The 22976-nt window shown below is 37.9% G+C and overlaps 1 protein-coding gene across 1 annotated transcript in view; it reads right to left on the bottom strand.

Moving 5' to 3' along the window:
• LOC102418510 (ephrin type-A receptor 6-like) overlaps window positions 1–22976 on the bottom strand; it is a gene marked incomplete at its 3' end in the record, with an annotated part of 422073 nt that overhangs the window by 2887 nt on the left and 396210 nt on the right. Inside the window, exon 4 of the mRNA XM_023744518.1 lies at window positions 15704–15859. Within this exon, the coding sequence (XP_023600286.1) occupies window positions 15704–15859 (156 nt within the window). The remainder of the gene's footprint in view (window positions 1–15703; window positions 15860–22976) is intronic.

The following is a 22976-nucleotide window of genomic DNA, read 5'->3' as shown; positions in this document are numbered from 1 at the left end:
CTGCATGCTCTCCAATCCGGGACCCCTCGGGGAATTTCTGACTGCCAGTTTAGGCTGGATCCTGGAGATCAAGCCTAAACCAGTAGTTGGACATCCCTCTCACAATCCTCGACTGCTGGCTCCTAATCGCTCACCTGCCTGCCTGCCTGGTCGCCACTAACTGCCCCCCCCTGCTGGCCTGATTGCCCCTCACTGCCTCAGCATGCCAACCTGATCGCCCCTAACTGCCCCCTCCTGCCAGCCTGATTTCCCCTAACTGCCCCCCTGCTGGCCTGGTCACCCCTAACTGCACCCCACACCGCCGGTCTGGTTGACCCCCAACTACCCCCCTGATGGTCTGGTCGCCCCATGCAGTCTGATATTCAGTCGTTTGGTCATCCCTCACTAAACCCCCTGCTGGCCTGGTCATAGGCAGCCATCTTGTGAGGGAATGAGGGTTAATTTGCATATTACCTCTTTATTATATAGGATATAGGGGGGTTCCCACACCCGGCCTTGCCGTGTGCCTGCCTCCAGAGTCCCCCAGCCCCCTCAGCCCCCCAGCCGCCCAGGGCCGGCCCAAGGCACAGGCAAGCCTTGGATGTTGGCTGCCCAGCCACCCAGGGCCGCCCAAGGCTCAGGTAACCAGGGCCGGCTGAGGCTTGCGCTGCTGGAAGTGGCAGCAGCAGAGGTATGATGGGGGTGTCACCTTCCCCTGATCACTGGGTCGCCTCCCGCCCCTGAGGGCTCCCAGACTGTGAGAGGGGGCAGGCCAGGCTGAGGTACCCCCCCTCCAGTGCATGAATTTTCACAGTAATAAAATAATTCTTGACTTTTTCTGTCTGACTTATCTTACTTAGCATGATATTCTCAAGATCCATCCATGTTGCAAATGGAAGTATTTCACCTTTTCTTATGGCTGAGTAGTTTCCCATTTTATACATGTACCACATCTCCTTTATCCAATCATCTTTGAAGAATACTTTGGTTCCTTCCACGTCTTGGCCACCATGAAGTAATCTTTTTAAAAAAGAGTGTTTGTGTAGGGAATGGCCTTAATGAGGACAGGGAACTCCTCAGTGAGTTCTGTTATATGGACGGTGTCAGAGTAGCAAAACATTAGTCATAATCTACATGACTGTGTATTGGGTTTGAGATATAAGAAGTGTTATTATATATATATATATTTTTTTTGGTTACCTGAGGATATTTTTTCCCATTGGTTTTTAGAGAGAGTGGAAGGGAGGGAAGGAGAGAGGCAGAGTGACAGAGACAGAAACAGATATGAGAGAGACACATCAATCAGTTGCCTCTGGCACACGCTCCAACCAGGGAGGGGATCCTGCAACCCAGGTGCTTGCCCTTGACCAGGAATTGAACCTTGGTCCACAGGCCAATGCTCTAATCATTGAACCAAACTGGCCAGGGCTATTTTCCTTTTTCATTTTGCTGGCTCCTGATATCAGCAATATGATGGGTAGGGGCCTCAGCCATCTAGTCCTAGAAATGAGATGGTTAGTTTTCCTAAAAGGTTTCTGCATAAGTTGCTTTATGCATTTTATGTTCCAGAGAGCTACAGAAATGTCTGCCTTCAGAAAGGAAGATATGGAAGGGATTATAAACTAGAGCACAGGGACAAGTGTAGCTTTTACCTCCAACCTAGACTTATGCCTGGGAGATAAAGATACATTATCATTACCATAATAATGTCTTCCTACAGATGGCATATTCATATTGTTGCTCTTTTGTCTTATTTATAATGGAGATCATGAATTATTATTCACTTATATTTCCCTGAATAGGAAGAATGTTATTAATTATCTTATGGGTGTCTGCAAGTATATGACTGTCCGCTTGGAGATACTTTAAAAAAAAAAGGCAGATACCCTTCTTACTCAAGGGTCCTCATATCAATTTGCATGACAATTAAATAGCTTTTTAATTGCTGTTAAATTGTGCCAGCTAAACTGTGATTTCATGCAAATATTAAGCTGTAATGACATGCAGTGAATCATTTACTAAGATTTAGAACTTGGAACAAAGAGAGACAATTAATTCTAATCCTCAGATTCAACTAAATTATGTGTCACTGGACTTTTATGAATGTGGCCTGATTGCTTTGTTATCATTTATAAATTATACAAAGATTATGAGACACATTGGGGGGGGATCCCCTAGGAGCAATAACCCTTTTGGAGACATCTGTATTCAAATTTTTCAGGGATTTCCTTATTTTCATTTTGTTTTTTCTTTAAGAAAATCAAGTAATTCACATAGAAGAAAAGCAATCTTTACCCTCCAGAATGACTTCATAGGAAAAGGGCAATTATTCTGATTTGCAAATAGCTGTTTTCTAAGCTCATCATATAATAAACCTTACATAAAAACTACAATTTTATTTTTACTAGTATACTAGAAAATATATTTTCATTCTTCTTCCCTTTTTTGTTGTTGCTTCAATTTTGATTCTTTTAAAGACTAAAAGAATAGCACTCTAATTGTAGGGCAAATGGAAGATTGTGGCAGCCCTGTCTCTTCCCTTCCCAAGAAGGCACCTGGCCTTGCAGTCCCATCTTCCACTTAGAGTATCAGAGGGCAGGTGGACTATGGTTTGTATTATTTCATTTAAGTTTTTCCACGTAAAATGTTTTTAAATTGAACAAGTATTTTCCAAAATGTATCCTGTGCAATATCTTTAGTCCCATGAGATTACACAAAATAATGAGCTCAGCACTCAAATTAAGATTCCTCTGGCAGATTGACACTGAAACAAAAGTAAAATAATTTGCTTCACTTTGTTGAATCCAACATTTCCCAAACATTTGTTCATAGAGTCTTATTTTCCAAGAAACACCTGGAGAAATACGAGCATTCGTCAGAATACTCTTTTTTAAAAAAATATATTTTTTTATTGATTTTTTACAGAGAGGAAGGGAGAGAGATAGAGAGAGTTAGAAACATCGATGAGAGAGAAACACCGATCAGCTGCCTCCTGCACACTCCCCACTGGGTATGTGCCCGCAACCAAGGTACTTTGTCGAATCACCATTTCCCAAACATTTGTTCATAGAGTCTTATTTTCCAAGAAGCACCTGGAGAAATACTAGCATTCGGCAGAATACTCTTAAAGGCTGACAGAGAGACATATGAAAAAGTGTCACATTTCAGTTTCTATATTGATTGCTGTTTATAATTATTTCATGTTTATAATTATAGAAATATACCTAAAAAACAAATAGGGTATTTTTCATGTTGACTAGACAGTGACTATTTGCCTACGAACTCTATAGCTAATTGTGGTTTGCAGATGCATTTTTAACCTTAAGAACACTGAAAATGTCATTCAAATGAAAATTTGATCCAAATAACAGGATATCAAGTCATGACAGACTAGTGTCTATAAAGCTAACTTTTACCAGTTTTTAAGTTACTACCTGACATTAAAGGTAGTTGTACTGTTTTCTAATAAGAACATTTCTTCATATTTATGAGTTTATAAATGAGAAAAATATTTCTATGTTCATGTATATCAAAGAGAACATTAAAAATATTGAGCCATCTAGAGATGTTTAAATACTTTTGCAAATAAGTAAATTAAAGAATTTACTAAAGAAAGATAAATACATAGATACAAATGAAGAAGTATATCACTAGACTGTACTTCATAGGAAAAGGGCAGTTATTCTAAATAATCTACAAAAAATATTTTGTCAGGTCTGCATATAAAAAGAATTTAAAAATTGAAAAGTCATTTCATTCTTTGTATAATTACTATTACTTTAACTTTTATCCATATCCATATTGCTAACTAATATCCTTTCTATATAATTTCTGAAAGTATATTTAATAGGTTCATCTATAAGCAGAATTTTGTATTATCCTTCTCTAAACCAAGTTGTACTTTATTTATAAATTTTGTTAATATAATGTTTGTATATTTGGAAATGGATGACAAGTAATCACAAAACTGGTGCTCCATGGGTAAGAAGAAACTAAATCAATTTATTCAGATAAAGAAATAAGGCTCTGGTAAGTACTATGATTATGTCAAGGTTATGTGGTATATTAGTGGAAGGATAATACCTAGGATTTTTTATGTTTAGATTTTTTTAATACCACATTGCATTCATCCTAAAGACAGAGAAGGTCTGTTAAATAAATACAAAAAGTATTTTATAGTGCTTTGTTTAGAAAGTACTGTCAAATACAAATTGTGAAGACATACAAATTATTGAGCAATTTATTGCCTTATTACAACAGATTCCTTTTAACAATGTTATCTTAGAGCATTTAAAAGAGTTTTATTTACAGAAGAGCAATTGGAAATTAAATTTTCAAAATAAATATGCTCAAAATAAGTGAAGCATGTGCACTTTAAATTTTTTTGTATTCCACAGTCTCATTTTCTTCAATATTTTGCACCTTCTTCAGTAACTAAATTGATGTCTAAAATTAAGACTTGTTTTCCATTAATGTTTTCATAATACTGCTAATGACAACTTAGATAATTCATTTTAGATTCTCCATTCTTTCTAAAACTCATAGTTAAAGAAAAATAAAAAGTAAATCTAATAGATAAAATAACATTCACTTCAGAATAAAACCTAAACTCAATCTTGTCTACAAGAATTTTCATATCCAGGCCCATCCCTTTGCCTCAGTCCTTTGCACATACTGTTTCATTTTTCTTTTCTTTTCTTTTATTGACCTTAGAGGGAGGAAGGGAGGGAGGGAAGGAGGGAGGGAGAGGAAATGAGGGAGGGAGGGAAGGAGAGAGAGAGGTAGGTTGCCTCACATACATACCCCAACTGGGGATCAAACCTGCAACCTAGCTATGTGCCCTGACTGGAATCAAACCAGCCACCTTCTGATGTATAGGACGATGTACCAACCAACTGACCCATCAGTCCAATTTAGGTTTTACCCCCTTTGTGACACCCTCCTTTTGTCCTCAGTCAGAACTGAGCACTTTTATACCTTGCAGGCATGTATTCAGAAATATAGTCAACATTTTTAAGCACTCTTTTTTTTTTCTAAAGAGTGTACTTAACATTTCACATGATTTATTTAATTCAATTATCATAATAAATCTACAGGGTAGTTATTAGTATCCCTATTTTATAGAAGTGTCTGATGCTCATCAAATTACATATTATACTGAAATATCTGTATTCATGTACACAGTTCTACTGTGGTCCAGCCTGAACCAAAGGCAATATCTGCTTTAACAAAAGGAATGAATATTATGCATGGCTTTATGCAATCTTTCAAGAATTAATTTTTACATAGTGTAAAATTCGACAAATATTCTAGAGCAGAGTTCAAGGTTATACTTTTTGCAAGATCCTGACCCACATGACTTGAAATATGGGAAGCGAAAGGAAATATTTATATCACCACAATCATGATTAACTAATAATGACTCATAATGAAATGGATAGCCACCCATCTATCCTTGGGAAGAAAGAAAAACTTCTTAAAATATAGTTCTGTAGATACTCAAAAACTTTCAAAGTAAATATTTTGGCCCCAAATGTCTATGCTATACAGAATGAATATAAGTTTACCTTGGGAAAATTCCAAAAAATAGTTATCAACCATCCTCATCAATGCAGAAAAGAACACCAAACCCATAGAATAACTAATTGTAAGAATTACCGAAATGTACTATAGCTTGTGCAGATCAGGAGTTAAAGGGCAATACCACAGGGATGATAAAAGCACACTAAAATACAAATGAAATAATTAGAAGGCTGGCCTGGTGTCTTCTGAGTTAAAAATGATGTTTTTCATAATACCATGAAAAAGGAGGAATCGTGCACACCTACAAAAATCCCTTTCTGCTTGAGTTAAACATTCATTAGAAATAGAAAAGAGAAATATGAAGATACTAAGTGCTGCCAAAATGTGTAACATCGTGGGGATGGTTATGAACCCTCTCTTTCCAATTACGCATGCTTATTGGTAATTGGTCTGTTGTGTACAAGCTGCTGATACTGAAAGGGATAACTCTCTCTGAGCTCCAACTGCAGAGGGAAAGAACAGATTCACCCTGGAAGCAAGTAGCAACCCAATTCTACAGAGTGGTAACTCAATTCTCCAGCATCAGCTGAAGGACCCTTAATATTCTCTTCCTATAGAGCAGTGGTTCTCAACCTTCCTAATGCCACGACCCTTTAATACAGTTCCTCATGTTGTGGTGACCTCCAATTTCATTGTTACAAATTGAACATAATTAAAGCATAGTGATTAATCACAAAAACAATATGTAATTATATATGTGTTTTCTGATGGTCTTAGGCGACCCCTGTGAAAGGGTCATTCGACCCCCAAAGGGGTCGCGACCCACAGGTTGAGAACCACTGCTATAGAGGAACCTCTCCCAGGTGATTTGGTAAAAAATCCTCCACTGAATTAAAGTGTTTGTGCTTAGGAAACTCTATGAAGTTCAAGTGACATCTTACATGAGTGATCTGTATTAGGGAAATGGATTCATTACATATCGGTATCTATTCTGTAATGTAAAGATCATTTTAATTTTAAGAAAAACAAACATTGCAATACATGGAGTGAATATTTAGAGTTATTTTCTATAGAAAGACAAGTCAAGAATATATCACACCCTGCTAAAAGTTATAAAATCCATCTTTACAACTTCTATTTTGGCTTTTGTAAAATTGTTGCTGCTACACTGGGTTTGCAATGAACCACGTAACCAATCAGTTGCACTTTTGCATTTCAGTTGTGAGATGAAAAAGCAAGGAAACAGAATGGTTTTCTCCATGTAAAATGTGCTTAGGAGAAGGGGGAAAATCTCTAAGAGATGGGGAAAAAAGAAGAGATAGAAAGCAGAACAGGGGTACCTGTACTCACCCAGAAGTGGATTACTAAGTAGGGCCACAGAAATGAAGAGCATCTCTTTTGCTACAGTCAGCACGCTATCTGCTCTACTCAAAATAAGAGTGACAGAATAATGACTTTCTTAGATGGCCAATTATTCCAGCAATAAGGAAGCCATGTTTTACAATGTTAGCCTTAGAGAAAAAGTAAATTCAACTTTCATCCCAATCACTGTTGGTGTATGTCAAATACAAAGAAACAGAGACATGATATTTGTCTTGTATTAAGGATGAAGTTTGAAAATGCTATTTTTACACACAAGGTACTTGACTGCATATTTAAATGACCAAAAAAAAAAAAGGAAAGGAAAAAAAAAGAAATTCTAATGTGCATTAGAATTATATACATACTAGTGGCCCGGTGCATGGAATTCGTGCACATTAAAAGAGAATTAATGAGAAGAAATATTTTAATATTGCTATTTGCCCTTTCTCTATAATAGAAGTGTCAGAGATGAAAGAAAATTAGTAAAATGTATATAAAATCTCTCTCCTGTCAGAGTCTGGGGCGCGCCACAGGACCTAGAGTCAAGTCCCTGCCCACCACCCTCATGCACTTCGAAAACACAGGAGACCCAGACCCGGCCGGCCCCACCCCCACTGAGTGAGACCTAGACCCGCCGGCCCCACCCCTGTCAAGCTCCTCTGGGCGGGGGACACAGCCTCAGGCTCCCCAGCCCAGCGCTGCATGGGGGTGAAGCCTCAGGTCCCCTGGCTGGCACCAGGGCTGGGAGTGTGGTCTGAGGTCCCCTGTCAAGCCCTGCTGGGCGGGGGCCGTGACCTGAGGTCCTCCGTCAAGCCCCGCCAGGTGATGGGCGCAGCCTGAGGTCCCCCATCAAGCCCTGCTGGGCAAGGGCCATGGCCTGAGGTCCCCCATCAAGACCCACTGGGTGGGGGTGTGGCTTGAGGTACCCAGTCAAGCCCTGAAGGTGGGGGGCATGGCCTGAGGTCCCGTGGCCCAGTGCCGGGGCAGGGAGTACAGTCTGAGGTCTCCCGGCCCGGAGCCAGGGCAGGGGGCATGGCCTGAGGTCCCCCATCAAGACTTGCCAGGCCGGGGGCACGGCCTGAGGTCTCCCAGTCCGGCCCTGGGGGCGCAGTCTGAGGTCTCCTGGCCTAGAGCTGGGACGGGGGGCACGGCCTTAGTTTCCCCGTCGAGCAGAACCCCCCCCGCCCCCCCCACAGTATCAGAGTTACATTTTATTTTTTGAACTTTTCTAAATAGGTAACACAAATGCTTGTTTAATCTATTAATCTTCCAGGACCTGTTCTATAGCTTTAAAAAATTCTATGGATTTAAACACATGAGAAACATCAAAATAAAAATGCTATGAGTGTGGAATTATATTTTGTCTAACTTTCATGCATCCATATATAAACCCTCATTTCATTTCTCTTGACCTTTTCATGCTTTCTGCTTGACAAGCACTTTCTTAGTAACTCTTATTTTCCTTTGTTTCTTCAACCTCAGTAATTTCCCTTCTGGCCTGGAAAAGCCTTAGACAGTTATTTTGATAACAGACTTGGCAGGCAGTAGGGTCTCCTGCCCTAATTGATCCAGACTTGATATTGTGGAGCGTCCCCCACAGCTCATCCTTTAAAACATAGAACATACATTAATGAGTCACCTGAGAAATAAAGTTAAGAGTTTATAGAGGAGATTAAGAAACTAGAGAAAACATTTCAGTATTTCATTTTAAATTTCTTACTTAGAATTTCTTTGTATATTTTGCAGTTTATGCAAAAAAGACAATGAATTTTTTAAAAAATATATTTTCGTTGATTTCAGAGAGGAAGAGAAAGGGAGAGATAGAAAGATCAATGATGAGATTCATTAATCAGCTGCCTCCTGCATGCCCCAAACTGGGGATCGAGCCTGCAATTTAGGCATGTGCCTTGACCGGGAATCAAACCGTGACCTCCTGGTTCATAGGTCAATGCTCAACTACTGAGCCATGCTGGCTGGACACACACATGAATTTTTTTAAAAAAATATATTTTATTGAATTTTTTTACAGAGAGGAAGGGAGAGGAATAGAGTTAGAAATATCGATGAGAGAGAAACATCCATCAGCTGCCTCTTGCACACCCCCTACTGGGGATGTGCCTGCAACCAAGGTACATGCCTTTGACCGGAATCAAACCTGAGACCCTTCAGTCCGCAGGCTGACGTTCTATCCACTGAGCCAAACCGGCTAGGCCACAGACATGAATTTTTAAAAAACAAGAAGACCCAAACTCTGAAGTATGCTGCTGGTACAACAAACAAGAAGACCCAAACTCTGAAGTATGCTGCTGGTACAACAAGAAGACCCAAACTCTGAAGTATGCTGCTGGTACAACAATAATTAAATGTAACAGGACTATGAGAGAGACCCTAATGTAGTTAAAGTTGAAGAGGTTGAAACAGGCCAGGGCTAGACTTTATAGGTCCTTGAATTAACTCTTACAATATTGGGCTTTGAAAGACTTTAGGTAGAGGAAGTGGAAATATGATAAAGGTTTTGTTTGTGTTTTTAGCAATAATACTTTCTAATAGTTTGAAATATTTTGAGGGATGAAAGACAAGGAAGGAGACTTGCTGAGATATTATTAAATTAGTCTAAGGGAATAGTTGAAGGCCTTAACTAAAAGGATAGGGTTAGGAATTGACAGGAAAGAATGAACTGAAGAAATGCTAAGAGGTAGAATTCATAGGACTTGTGACCACTTGAACATGTTGAGGTTGGGGCAGACTTATGAATATAAACTTTTTGGCTTGAATGGATAGGTGAATAAAGATTCACCAGGGGTATATGAGCAAGCTGGGGTAGAAAGAAATAAAATTGGCTTTTGCAGGTTGAGCTCGAAATTGTTAGTTAATTTGTTCATTAAATTTTACTTAGTGCCTAGTATCTGCCAGGTACTATTATTAGTGCAAAAGATACAATAAAGAAAGAATATCCATGACCTCATGGCCCTTTCAATCTACCATGGGTTGAATGACAATAAACAAGGAAGCAGTTATACAAATAAATCTGATATTTTCAAAGAGTAACTGGGAAGGATTCTATTTTTGAATGGGTAGGCAGGAAATGTCTGTCCTAAGAACTGATATTTGAGCCTGAATGACAAAAAGGCAACAGTCATGTGCAGACCTAGAGGGCATTTCAAGTAGAAGAAAGTTCTGGCATTAAGGATGAGAACAACCTCAACATCTTGGAAATAAGACTTACTTGCCAAGCCTTGAGACTGCTGGCTTCTCTGCTTAGAGAGTAAAACTGCCTTTTTTCCCCCTTCCCTTTCCCCCTCTCTTTTTGAATTCTCTCATTAGGGAAGTTTTTTAACCATTTGAAGATAACGGTTTGTTAATTACAATCTGGATGCAAATTGCCCACACTGTTCAGCCTTGTTTTAACTTTCCTGTCTGCTTCCCTATTCTTTCTGCCCTGGAATCCTGTAACAGAAGGTTGGAGATACAGGCAGGTTTCCATAGGACAAATAGGTTGTCAGATCCATAATTAGTTTGCTAGAACACTCTGGAACTTAGGAGAGAAGACTGGGATAAGGATAAAATATAGGCATCATCTATTTACATGTGCCATTTAAGGAAGAGAACATGTGAAAAGATAAAAAGGCAAAGAAAGGAATGTGAGAATAATTAACATTTAACTGGTGAGCAAAAGAAGAGAACCCATTAACAGGGACAAACACAATGGTGAAAAAATTAAGAGGGTGAAGGTAAGATTGCAATATCTTAGACTGAAAGAGAACAGATAGTTTCAAGAAAAAGGGAGTAATCAAAAATAATTAAATGTAACAGGACAAAAATGTTTCTAATGGGAAATGGCAAATAAGATCATTGGTGAATTTTTCTTATACAGTATACTTGAAGTGGTGGAAGAAAAACCTGATTGCAGTAGAGTGAAGAGCAAAAATCTGAATGCAGTAGAATGAAAATTAAATTAAAAGCGAAGAAATAGCTATAGCCAGTGAAGACTGCTTTTCCAAGATGTGTTTTTGAGGAGAAAGAATATTGGATTGGGAGCATTTTTTAAAGGATAGAAGTTTGAGTGTACTTACAGGCTGTGAGCCAGAAGTTAGTGAGAAAAAAAAAAGTCAAAAGAGGAAATTAACCATGATAGCCAGGCCAGTATAAAGTTCAAGGATCAGATTACCTCACCACCACCACCACCAACACAACTGTTCAAGAGGTTAGCTATGATGATGAGACATCTTTTTTGTTTGTTTCAACTTTTCAAAACATCTACAAATCATTATGTAGAGACCTCACCAAAAACTTTATACATAGATGGAAAATAAGCATATGAAAAGACACTCTGCATAGCATGTCATCAGGGAAATGCAGATTAAAACAACAACGAGATACCACTACACACCTATTAGAAATAGCCAAAATACACAACACTGACAATATCAAATGCTGGCAAGCATGTGGGGCAACAGGAACTCTCATTCATTATTGGTGGGAATGCAAAATAATAATTTAGTAGTTTCCTATAAAATTAAACAAACCCTTACCATATAATCTAGCAGTCACATGTCATGATATTTACTCAAAGGAGCTGAAAACTTTATGTCCACACAAAAAGCTACACATTCATGTTTAGCAGCTTATTCATAATTGCCAAAACTGGAAAGCAGCCAAGCTGTCCTTTAGTGGGTAACTGGATATATGAGCTGAGGTACACCCAGACAGCACTAAAAAACAAATAATCTATCTAGCCATTAAAAAGACATGGAAGAGTCTTAAATAAATATTACTGAGTGAAAGAAGCCAGTCTAAAAAGGCTACATACTGTATTATGAATGAGACAGTAAAAAGATAAGTGGTTGCCATGGGTTGGTGGGAGGAAAGGATGAATAGGCAGGGCACAGATTTTGTGGCAGTGAAAATAGTCTGTACGATGCTATAGTGTTTGTCCAAATCCATAGAATGTACAAACCAAGAGTGATCCCTAATGTAAACTATGGACTTTGGGTGATTATGGTGTGTCAATGCAGATCCATCAGTTGTAACCTATGTATCATTCCGATGAGGATGTTGATAGTGAGGAAAGCTATGAACATCAGAGGTAGGAGGATACATGGGAAATCTCCATATTATCTCTTAATTTTGTTTTGAATCTAAAACTGTCCTAAAAGAAAACAATATTAAAAAAATATTTATTTAAATAAATTATGTATGTTACATGTTTCAAGATCATGAAATAAAAAAAGACACATATCTCTGTATTGAAAGAGAGAAAGCAATATTCAATGCTCCAACCGAGCCACACTGGCCAGGGCTATCAAATGCTAAATTATTGTTATATATATTTTTTTAAATTACAGTTTACATTCAATATTATTCTGTATCAGTGTCATATGTACAGCAACATGGTTAGAAAATCATGTACTTCACAGAGTGGTCCTCCTGCTGCTTCAAGTACTTACCTGGCCCCATACATATTTATCACAATATTACCGACTATATTCCCTATGCTGTAATCTACATCTCGGTGACTATACTGTAACTACCAATTTGTGCTGCTGGATCCCTTGACCTTTTCCACCCAGCCTCCCAATCCCTCTCCCCTCTGACAACAGTCAGTCTGTTCTCTGCATCTATGAGTTTGTTTCTTTTTTGTTTGTCTATTTATTTTGTTCATTAGAAATCTTAATGGTGAAATCACATGCATTGTTGTACCAGAAACTTAAGGGTTGTTGATGGCACTAAGAGGCAGGGAATGACTTCCTTAGAGTCCTTAAAATCATATCATTTACATAATCATACAAAATACCTATATGAACTCTGTCCTTACTATGCTGTTTATCAGCCAAAATTCCTGGTTAGTCATTCCCAATATTTTACTCCTTTATTTTCTTTTAAACTCATACATTCAAAATGTCCCTGCCCCTGATACTAAGGGGAAAAGATACCTCCTTTTCAACCCCTGGAAAATTCTCTAAAAACAGTTTCAAAGGCTTACACTGACAAAAATTATCAGAAAGTGATGGGATTGACTGTTCACCTGACCCGAATTCTGACCTTTGTATAATACACAATTGGAATAAAGGCATTAAAGAATGGCTAATTTGTAGATATATGATCTTGAAGTCAAGGGAGCTTGCAGATATTAAAATCTGAATATTGTTTGTGGTTAATGGAAGATAGGAAGGGTTGACTACTTGCTTGATTTGCAGCTTCACAAGTACTGTGTCTTGGTAAACCCTGGTGGTCGTCTTAAGAAGGACCAGGGTCTAATTGTCTAATTGTTCAATGACCTCTTGACTTGTTGTTTTCCTGATTTTTCTTTCCCAATAATCTAATCCTTTAATATTTATGAGCTATGATGCTTTGGAGTTTATGTGTCTCCCTTTTCCTGAATATACTGCAATAACAATAAGGGCCTCTCATCTAATCAGAGTGTAATTCAAAAACTTTACTGACATCAGATACTTACTATGTGCTAGGTATTGTTCTTAGCACTTTTCAAATATTAACTTAATCATCATAACAAAAGAATGAAATAGGTACTGTTATGATCACTACAAATGGTACAACTGAGGCAAAGAGAGGTTAAATAATTTGTCCAAGGTTACATACCTAGAAAGCACCAAAACAAAGATTTATACTCAGATAATTTGACTCTAAAAGATGGTAAATTACTAACACACTATGCTAAGTCTTTGCTAAAACAGGGAAAAGAAGTAGGGAGAAGCCTTGAGAGGGGAGCCTCCTAGGACTGGACCAGGAGACCTGACAAAAGCTTTCAACTTTTTGGGGACAGTTCTATCTTTAATCCCTGATGGCAACATAGAATGCTGTTCCCTGCCTAAAGCACTGCCCAACAATGACCAGAATTAAACAATTTTGAATTGCACTTAGTACAGCTAAGGCAGGCAAACATTTTAAGCACGTCCTATCTAATAAAGATGGAATATGCAAATTGACTGTAACTTCGTGAAAAAGATGGCATCGCCCACAGCCAATAAGGAGGGAATATGCAAATTGAAGCAACAAGGTGAGAGGCAGAAAGGCAGCTCTGGCCAGAGCAAAGGTGGAAAGGTGCCTCCGGGCTGCAGAGAAGGTGGAAAGGCAGCTCCGGGCTGGAGCGAAGGCGGTGCCAGCAGCCAGGGGAAGGAAGGCCTATTCTTGCACGAATCTTCGTGCATCAGGCCTCTAGTAATTTATAATATCAAGCATAAAAAAAGATTTTTTTAAATGAAAGAAAATCCTGAAAACATAAAACATTAAGCTGGTAAATATACATATCTGAATCAACAATGACTGACTGACTAGTTTGCCAGGTTCATAGACCTTGTTGCATCCCTATTTATTTCTTAATTAGTCTCTTGCTCCAAAGAACCATAAGTCTTGCAAACTACCTATGTTGCTACCTCACTGAAGGGTTATAATAATAAGACCTGATATATTCCTTCAACTTGTCAACTGTATATTTATGACCTAAGAAAATAAAGGGAGGATATTCTCTTCTATCACTCATATGAGAAGCTCCATTCACTTTCTGATACAGGATTTGAGAGATATTTGCCTGGTATTACTGTAGCTATTTCAAACCCCACCATCTATCTAAGCTGGTGTATGTTATCCACAATATAACATAATGATATACACAAACGGTGCAAGAAGGATTGCCTGTGTATAGTAATAGCAAGCTCTTCCTGTTCAAAACTATTTCCAAATCACTTGAGAAATTATATTTAGAATTTTCTTTTTCCTATTTGTAAATTTAAAATATTTCCTTAGGGGGAAAAATTTTAAGGTAGTAATTTCCCAGGCTACCAATTTCTGAATAAGGTAGTATCTCAGCATTTGCAAAAAAGTAAGAATTACATCTATTAATGAATGTGTTGCATTTTTATTAAATGTGTTCATAAAGATATTTTATATGAAAGTCAGTAGTAATACAGACAAATCTAACAACTGTATTAGTTAAAAAAAATAGGACATATCTATTGCCTCTAAGGAATATGTCACATTACATAATTTTCAATATATTTTTGCCTCTAAGAATTATACAAGATAAGTAATATTTTGGCACCAATTCATCAAAAATATGGGCAAAATGTCACTATACTATCTTATTCATGTATTTAACAAGATTTTTATAACTATCTAAGAGGTGACATTTTACTTTTGCATAGCCTAGCAATGCATTAATATATTCATTTTTATTTTTATAATGTACAGATATTTCACAATACTTTAATAACAGATACAAATAATTTAAAATTCTTAGTGTATGCATTAAAATGACCTTAACATTTAGATTTAAATCTACTGGTTCCAACCCCAAAATTGGAGAAAGAGTGAGAGATGAAATGTAAACAAACTCAGAAATATCTTCCTTTAAAGAAAAATGTCAAAGAAAACTCAAAACTTTTCCACATAACAATAGCACCATGGCTATTGTCCCCTGGGGAAGTTTCTTCACATGGAAAACTTGATCGTCCTAACTTGAACTGCCTAAAAAAATGGTCAAGGGTGGAAGCAAAGAAGAGAAGTTTTGCTTATAAATTCTCAGGCAGCCTTAAACTACTTTAATTTCCTAAGGACTGATTATGGTTAGGGAAAATTTACAGGTCTCCAAACCAGTGTTTGGTATTTGCATGTGAAGGATAAATGTGAATTTTGATGAGTAAACACATTCTTTGCAAGGAGTTAAAAACTGCTGAGAATAAAGAAAAACTTTTTCCTTGACTGTTATCAAAGACAATTAGCATTGATAGTACATAATTTTGTATATCTACATTTTAAAAATATTAGAATAGAGGCCAAAAGGGTCTGAAATAGGATTTCCAAATGCAAAATATAGACTTACTGGTACATGCCATGGAAGGTGGGTCTTTTTCAGCCCGGAAGTAACCCTTTTCACACTGACAGACCGAAGTTGCTTCCATGTAGGTTAAACTGTGTGGAGGGCATTTAGAACATTTTGTGTTCCCAGCAAATGCTTTATAGAATCCTGGTCTGCAAGCTGTAAAAATAGAAAAAATAATTTTTGTTATTATTGCTAGAGTTCTTTTATTTGCACCTGTACAACATATTTTAATTTAAATACACTTTGGATATCAGAGTTCAATGTCACACATACACAGAAAAGTCAACATATGTTAATATTAATGAATTAAATTAGTTATTCAAAATTAGTAACACAACAGTGACTTTACATTTTACTTTAGGTAGCTAATTTTTAAATGCATACCTCAAACACACATACACAAAACAGTAGTGCTTATCAGTGTGGGGATGTCCATAACCAGCAGGAAAGGAAATCGTTTGTGGAGTCCTGAGAGATGGCACTAAATTACATTCAACCACACTGTTAAAAATGTATTTATGTTCCATTTCTTCCTCAGTCCTTCTGAACACTCAAAGTCCCAGGGTGGTGCCTGGGTATCTTTAATACCTTTCTTAAGGGCTAACATAAAAACCTTTTTAACAAAATGAGAGCTGGCCTTATATTCAGAGACCTTAGCAAGCAAGATCCAGATATCATTTTGATAACTATATTACTTTATTTTTAATCATTTATATTTATTATGGCAAACAAGTGTTGACCCCGATAAGAACATACCTGCCAAGAAGGGCTCCTTATGGTTAATCAAGCCCAAATTTATAACCAGAGTCTAGCAGCCATTGTTGACAGAGGCCTCTCATGCACACTGTGAAAAGCCACAGAGTAACCTGCCAAGCCTGCTGTACTGTGCTCCTGCCTTCTGAGTAGACCCTTGTGAGAGAGCTCCTAGGATAAAAATGCTGCCAATAAGACCGAGACTTTCCCAATGCAACCAGAGCTGTGCAGCTATATCCGCATTTGCATTTCACCAACCAATCAGAATGGCTCCATCTGACCAATGAGGATGCTGCTATTTGGACCAAGCAAACCGTGAGTATTTGGAGTTCTCATTTGCATAGAAATGGACCAATCAGGGACAAGGGTTGGAAACTTCTGCGTCAATCTCCCCTCTATCTCTTGGAGCACACTTTTAGTTTCCATTGAAAATTGTGTTTCCCTGGCAGAAGCTGTAACACTGGAGAGGAGCTGTCTCGCTGGGGAAAAGTGGAGCTGTCTTGTCTGAGCAGAGCTGTGGCATGGGAGCTGTGACACTGCAGCCTCCTTGCGTGGGCTACCTCCCCGGCCTGTTCCAAGCTGTGCTGTTCCATATCCATGCTGTTAAACAACTGAACTGTTTCACAGACACACTGTTTCACAATTGATTTGTTTTGATTGAATAAATTCTCCCAGTTCACCAAACCCCAAGTCTGGGAATCTTGTTGATATTGAATTGGTAGCGATGACTTTTTAGTTACATAACTTTTCTATTTATTATATTGAAATAAATGTACTTTAAAATTTTGAATTAGTTAAAAAGTGAGTAGACAAATATTAAATAAACTAGAGGCCTGTTTCACGAAAAGATTCATGCAATAGGCCTTCCCTTCCCCTGGCTGCCTTCACCGGTTTTCCTTCGGCACCGGGGACCCAGGCCTTCGCTCCGGCCAGAGCCGCCTTCAAAGCCTTCGCTGCTCCGGCCGGAGCAGCAATCAAAGCCTACCTAAATGAGTCAAAATAAAATAACTACCTTACTGTAGGTACATATGTTGATGAATATTTGTACAAATCTAAATGAATGCAATTTTATTGATAGTAGAAATACACTATGTACTAGGCATGAACACAAACACACACACGTTATAACTGTTATTTTTGATAGTTTATGTTTGCTTTTATAAAAATACTTCTTGTAAATGATCTAATAATTAAGAAGTAAAATGATCAATTCTGTACAGTAAAATTACTAGTAAATGGTTGGTTATGCAGTATCTATTAAGCTGTGATTGGTGGTACTTAAATAACAACAACACAGTCTCTTCTGTAACTTGATAATAAATTAATTAATACTGTATGGCTAATCAATAAAAACACTATCATCAAAATATTTAGGCAGGAGGTTCCCCCTCTGGCTGAGGCCTCGCCAGCCCTGCAGCACAGGTGTTGTCTTTGTGCCTGGCCAGGCCTACTCCACTGTGGATGCAGGTGGGGGCAGCCTGTGTGGGCACAGCACCTTCACTTAGGCCTCAGGGACTGACACTGGTGCCAAAGGTGAGCTTCTCAGCAGCTGGGGGTTTGCGTCACTGCAGTGACCTAGCTGCAGTCACGTAGTGGGAGCCAGCTGCACCCGGCCTAAGCTCAGGCTCGGCAGGGTTAACAGACGGTGGGCTGGGGTGGGGGAGTGTACAAGGGAGAGGGGTGTGGCAGGGACAGCACAGAACAAGAACAACAAAATAAACCTGCATATGTAAGATTAAATATAGCAAAGGCAGGAGGTGAGGGGGATAGGAGTAAGGGAAGCTTTTTTCCTCTCTTCCCACTCCAGGCTGCTCCCTCTAGAACAGGCATGAAGGACCTAGAGTTCTACTGGCAGCTTTTTTTTTTCCTTGCACACTCAGAGATTTAAAAAAATAAAAAAACAAAAAGCAGTCCTTTCCCCTAGAGAACTGGACAAGGAGCTTCTATCTGCTTGGTAATCATTTTGGGATTTCATGGGAATCTTGTCTTGGAAGGATCTCCATACTCAAAGTGCCTTTCCCAGGATCAGTAACATCAGCATCTCCTGTTCTAAAAGCAGTCTTGGGCTCTCCAGACTCACTGAATCAGAAACGACTCCCAGGGGGCTGCAAGCACAGTCTATTTGAAAAGCTCTAGTCTGCAATACTGGTTCTTAATTCTGGCTGCACATTAGAAACACCTGAAATTATGGGTTGACAAATTTTTTTTAAATAAAATAAAAATATATTTCTCTAAATCTGTCAAAATGCAGAGTACATAAATAATATGTAATTACCTCACTAATATTTTCATTAAAAAATTCTTTAGCAAATATTTACTTTGTATATGTAATCTTATAACAATAGTTACAAGACAATGTATTTCATAAGCTATTCAATAAATCCAGTTTACATATATTTTGTCAGTAATAATATTTTCTACTTAATTATGTGGTTCAAAATAACTAAATATATTTCATAGTAGACATTTATAATACTTTGCCAAATAAAAATATTGAACTTAACTATAAATTTAAATAATATAGTTAATCTACTATAATATTTACAAGAGGCCCAGTGCACAAAATTCGTGTATGTGTGGGGTCCCTAGGGCTGGCCAGTGATCAGGGCTGATCAGATTCCCAACCTCCCTGCAGCCCACTCCCTCCTTCCCTCGCCATCCTGCACGCCGCCACTGCACGCCACCACTGCACGGTTCCCCACCTCTTTGCCTCCCCCCCTTCTCCTTCCCTCACCACCCACAGCCGCTGCCACCCACTCCTGGTTCCCCGTCCTAGCCTGGGGCCAACCCCGATTGGGTGATGGGGACATGCCGGCTGGGGGGAGGGGCCAACCACCACCATGGTGGGCAGGCAGTGGACTGATCAGGGCCTGCTGGCTGGGGGAGGGATGGAGGACGGACGGGGGAGGGACCCAGGAGGTTGGCCACCGGTCCCGAGGAGGGGAGCTGGCCCTCAGTCCCCCTGGGAAAGGGGCCGTGTCCACCACCACCCACCCCTGGTTCCCTGTCCCAGCCTGGGAGCCTGGCCATGGGGAGGGACCAGGAGGTTGGCTGGCAGGCCCCATTGGTGATCAGGGCCTGTGGGCTGGGGGCAGCTCCTGTGTTGAGCGTCTGCCCCTTAGTGGTCAGTGCGCATCATAGTGACTGGTCGTTCCAGTTGTTCGATCATAAAGATCGCTTAGGCTTTTATATAAATAGATAAGCATAATACACCAATCAATTTAGAGAGAATATGCAAATTTAAAATGGGGGCTAGCATCTGTATATTCCAATGTTATTTGAGATATAACTTAAATATTATAAAGGTCATTAAGTCACTTTTTGAAAAAGACAATTTTAAAAAATAAATTTATTAGGAATATGTATGCTATAGGACTGCAATGAAAGTTCAGTGGAGACAAATACTGTATGATCTCACTTATATATGGAATCTAAAAAAACCAACCAACAAAATCACAGAAAAAGAGATCAGATTTGTGGGTATCAGAGGAAGAATGGGGTGAAGGAGTATTAGAAGAAGGAAGTCAAAAGGTACAAACTTCCAGATGTAAAATAAATAATTATTAGGAATACTAGAGGCTTGACGCACAAAATTCGTACACGGGTAGGGTCCCTAGGCCTGGTCGGCGATCATGGCCAATCAGGGCCTCCCCGCTGTCAGCCAGGGCCTTCCTTCCTTGGCTGCCGGCTGCCAGTTGGGGCCTACCTTCATTCTGTGCCGCCCCCTGGTGGTCAGCGCACATCACAGCGAGCAATCAAACTCCTGGTCTCTCAGTCAAACTCCCGAGGGGACACTCTGCATATTAGCCTTTTATATATATAGATAATATACAACATGATGCATAGTTAACACTGCTATATGACATACAGGAATGATGTTGAAAGAGTAGATGCTAAGAGTTCTTATAAATATTTTTCCCTTTTTTATTTTATTTATATAAGACATTGGATGTTAACTAACCTATTGTGCTAATCATTTCACAATACATGCAAATCAAATCATCATACTCAACACCTTAAAACTTATACAGTAATGTGTGTGAATTATTTCCCAATAAAACTAGAAAAAATGAAAAATAAATTAAAATTTGTTATTAAGTACCGATATAAAACCTATTAGACACAAAGGCAAAGGCTTTAAACATTTTGTTTTCTTTCTGTTATTAGCCATTCAAATAACATCCATAAACATTGTTTAGCATATGAAGTTGTCACTTATAACTTAATTTTGTGTATCAAAACATTGCTATCTTTTTTTTTCCTTTGGTAACTAAAACAAGAATTTAAATAATTTTTATCTGAGGAGTTTTCAGTTAATTTATTATTTTCTTTCAGAATTCTCTTAAAATGCTTAGGACATCTCTTAAAATACTTTAGAATATCTTAGTGATATTAAAAGTGTTCTTGATAACAGCCTAACTGGTCTTTCAGCATCCATTTTTGTGAGCCATATAAACTATTTTCACTCTAGTAACCACAATAAAAACTAAAAAGAAACAGGTGAAATTAATTTAAATAATAAATTTTTAACTGAATATACCCAAATATTATCATTTTAATATATAAATAAGCTTTTGAAATATTTTTCATTTGAGGTTTTTTTATTTTTATTGTACTAAGTATTTAAAATCCCTTAAGTATTTTATATTAATGGCTCATTCCAATTCCAACTAGTCACATTTAAAGTGTCCAGTAACTTCATGTGGCTACCATACTGGATAGTGCAATATTTGAACACATAAATTTGTTCATTACATTCTCCTGTTTAAAAAAACTTTAATGACTTCACATCACCTTTACAGTTAAAGTTTAAAATATTTACCTTGCATTACAAATTTACCCATGGTTTCGCCTGTCTGTAGTTCCAGCCACATCCCATAAAGCTGCTCCCCTCTACCATTCCCTCTGTTAAGATTTTGCCTGTCTACAGTCTATTCTCAACCCAAAAGTCAGTGACATCCTTAGAACATACATCAGATCATATTACCAGTGGGCTCTGAACTTTACAATGTCTTCCTAATCTCCTCAAGTAAAGCCCATTGCCCTGTTAAATGCCTACCAGGCATTGCACAATTTTATTCCCCACCCATTCCCTTGGACCCTGCTTCTTTCATCTATCACCTCTTTTCTCCTCAGGTACCCTGCCCCAACCACACTAGCCTCCTTCAGAACCTTACACACCCAAAGATTGCTCTTGTCACTGGGCCTTGAGCACTTGCTCTTCTTACCCAGCTATCTGCATGGTTTGCTCCCTCCCTTACATGAGGTCTTTTTCAAATGTTACCATATTAATGAAGTCTTCCCAGACTGAATTCCCTTTTTGAAATTGCAAATCCCACTAGATCAAACCATTGTTTTCCATATTAGCTTTCACTCTGTTCTGTCTCCAAAAACATAACAACATCTGACACTTGATATGTTTAATTTTTTAAGCCACCTTCCTAACATGTATGCTCCATTAGGTCAGATATTGTTATTCATTGTTGTTATACTTATGTATCAACTGCCTTTTACATGCTTTCATCTTTTTATATTGATTGCTTGTTTTTTCTATTAATTTATAATAGTTGTTTATTAGCAATATTAATGTTATATTTGCATTTTTATTATACATATTTTTCTAAGAGTTTTATATTGACTTTGTTCATAAAAATGTAAAGAAAACAACCCTATTCATAATATAACTTAATTAAAATCAATAAAGTACTTAGGGATACACTTAACAAAGGAAGTGAAAGATCAATACAATAAAAACTATAAGATTCTAATGAAAAAATTAAAGAGATCACAAACTAATGGAAAGATATCCTGTGTTCATGGACTTAAATAATTAATATTGTTAAAATGTCCGTATCACCCAAAGCAAACTATAGATTCAATGCAACCCCTAGCAGAATTTCAATGCCATTTTTTACAGAAATAGAAAAAAAATATCCTAAAATTTGTATGGAAACACAAAAAAACCCTCAAAATAGCCAAAGGAATAATCACAAAGAAGAACAAAATGGGAAGCATCACGCTTCTTGATTTCAAGCTACACTATAAAGTTATAGTAAATAAAACCATGTGGTGGTGGTATAAAAGTTAGACATGTTGACTGCTGGAACAGAATAGAGAACCCAGAAATAAACTCCTACATAAATAGTGAACTAATATTTGAAAAGGGAGCCAAGAATATACAATGGGGAAAGGATAGTATCTTCAATAAATATATTGGGAAATCTGAATAACTACATACAGAAAAATGGAATTGAACCCCCTATCTTACTCCACTCACAAAAATTAACTTGAAATGCAGAGGTTCTCTGCAAGTGTTCACCTGAGTTTTGATAATTAACTATTATAAAACTCCTAAAAGAAAAGATGAGGGAAAAGCTCCTTGACATTCATCTTGGCAATACTTTTTTTGAATATGACAACAAAAACAGAAGCAACAAGAGCAAAAATAAAGAAGTGGGACAACATCAAATTAAAAAGCTTCTGCTCAGCGAAAGAACCAACCAAAAAAAAAAAAAGAAAG

This window comes from Myotis lucifugus, unplaced genomic scaffold (assembly GCF_000147115.1).
Source record: "Myotis lucifugus unplaced genomic scaffold, Myoluc2.0 scaffold_469, whole genome shotgun sequence".
Classification (NCBI taxonomy): Eukaryota; Metazoa; Chordata; class Mammalia; order Chiroptera; family Vespertilionidae; genus Myotis; species Myotis lucifugus.
Note: the sequence above shows the minus strand (reverse complement) of the source record. Positions and strands in the feature narration are given on the sequence as shown.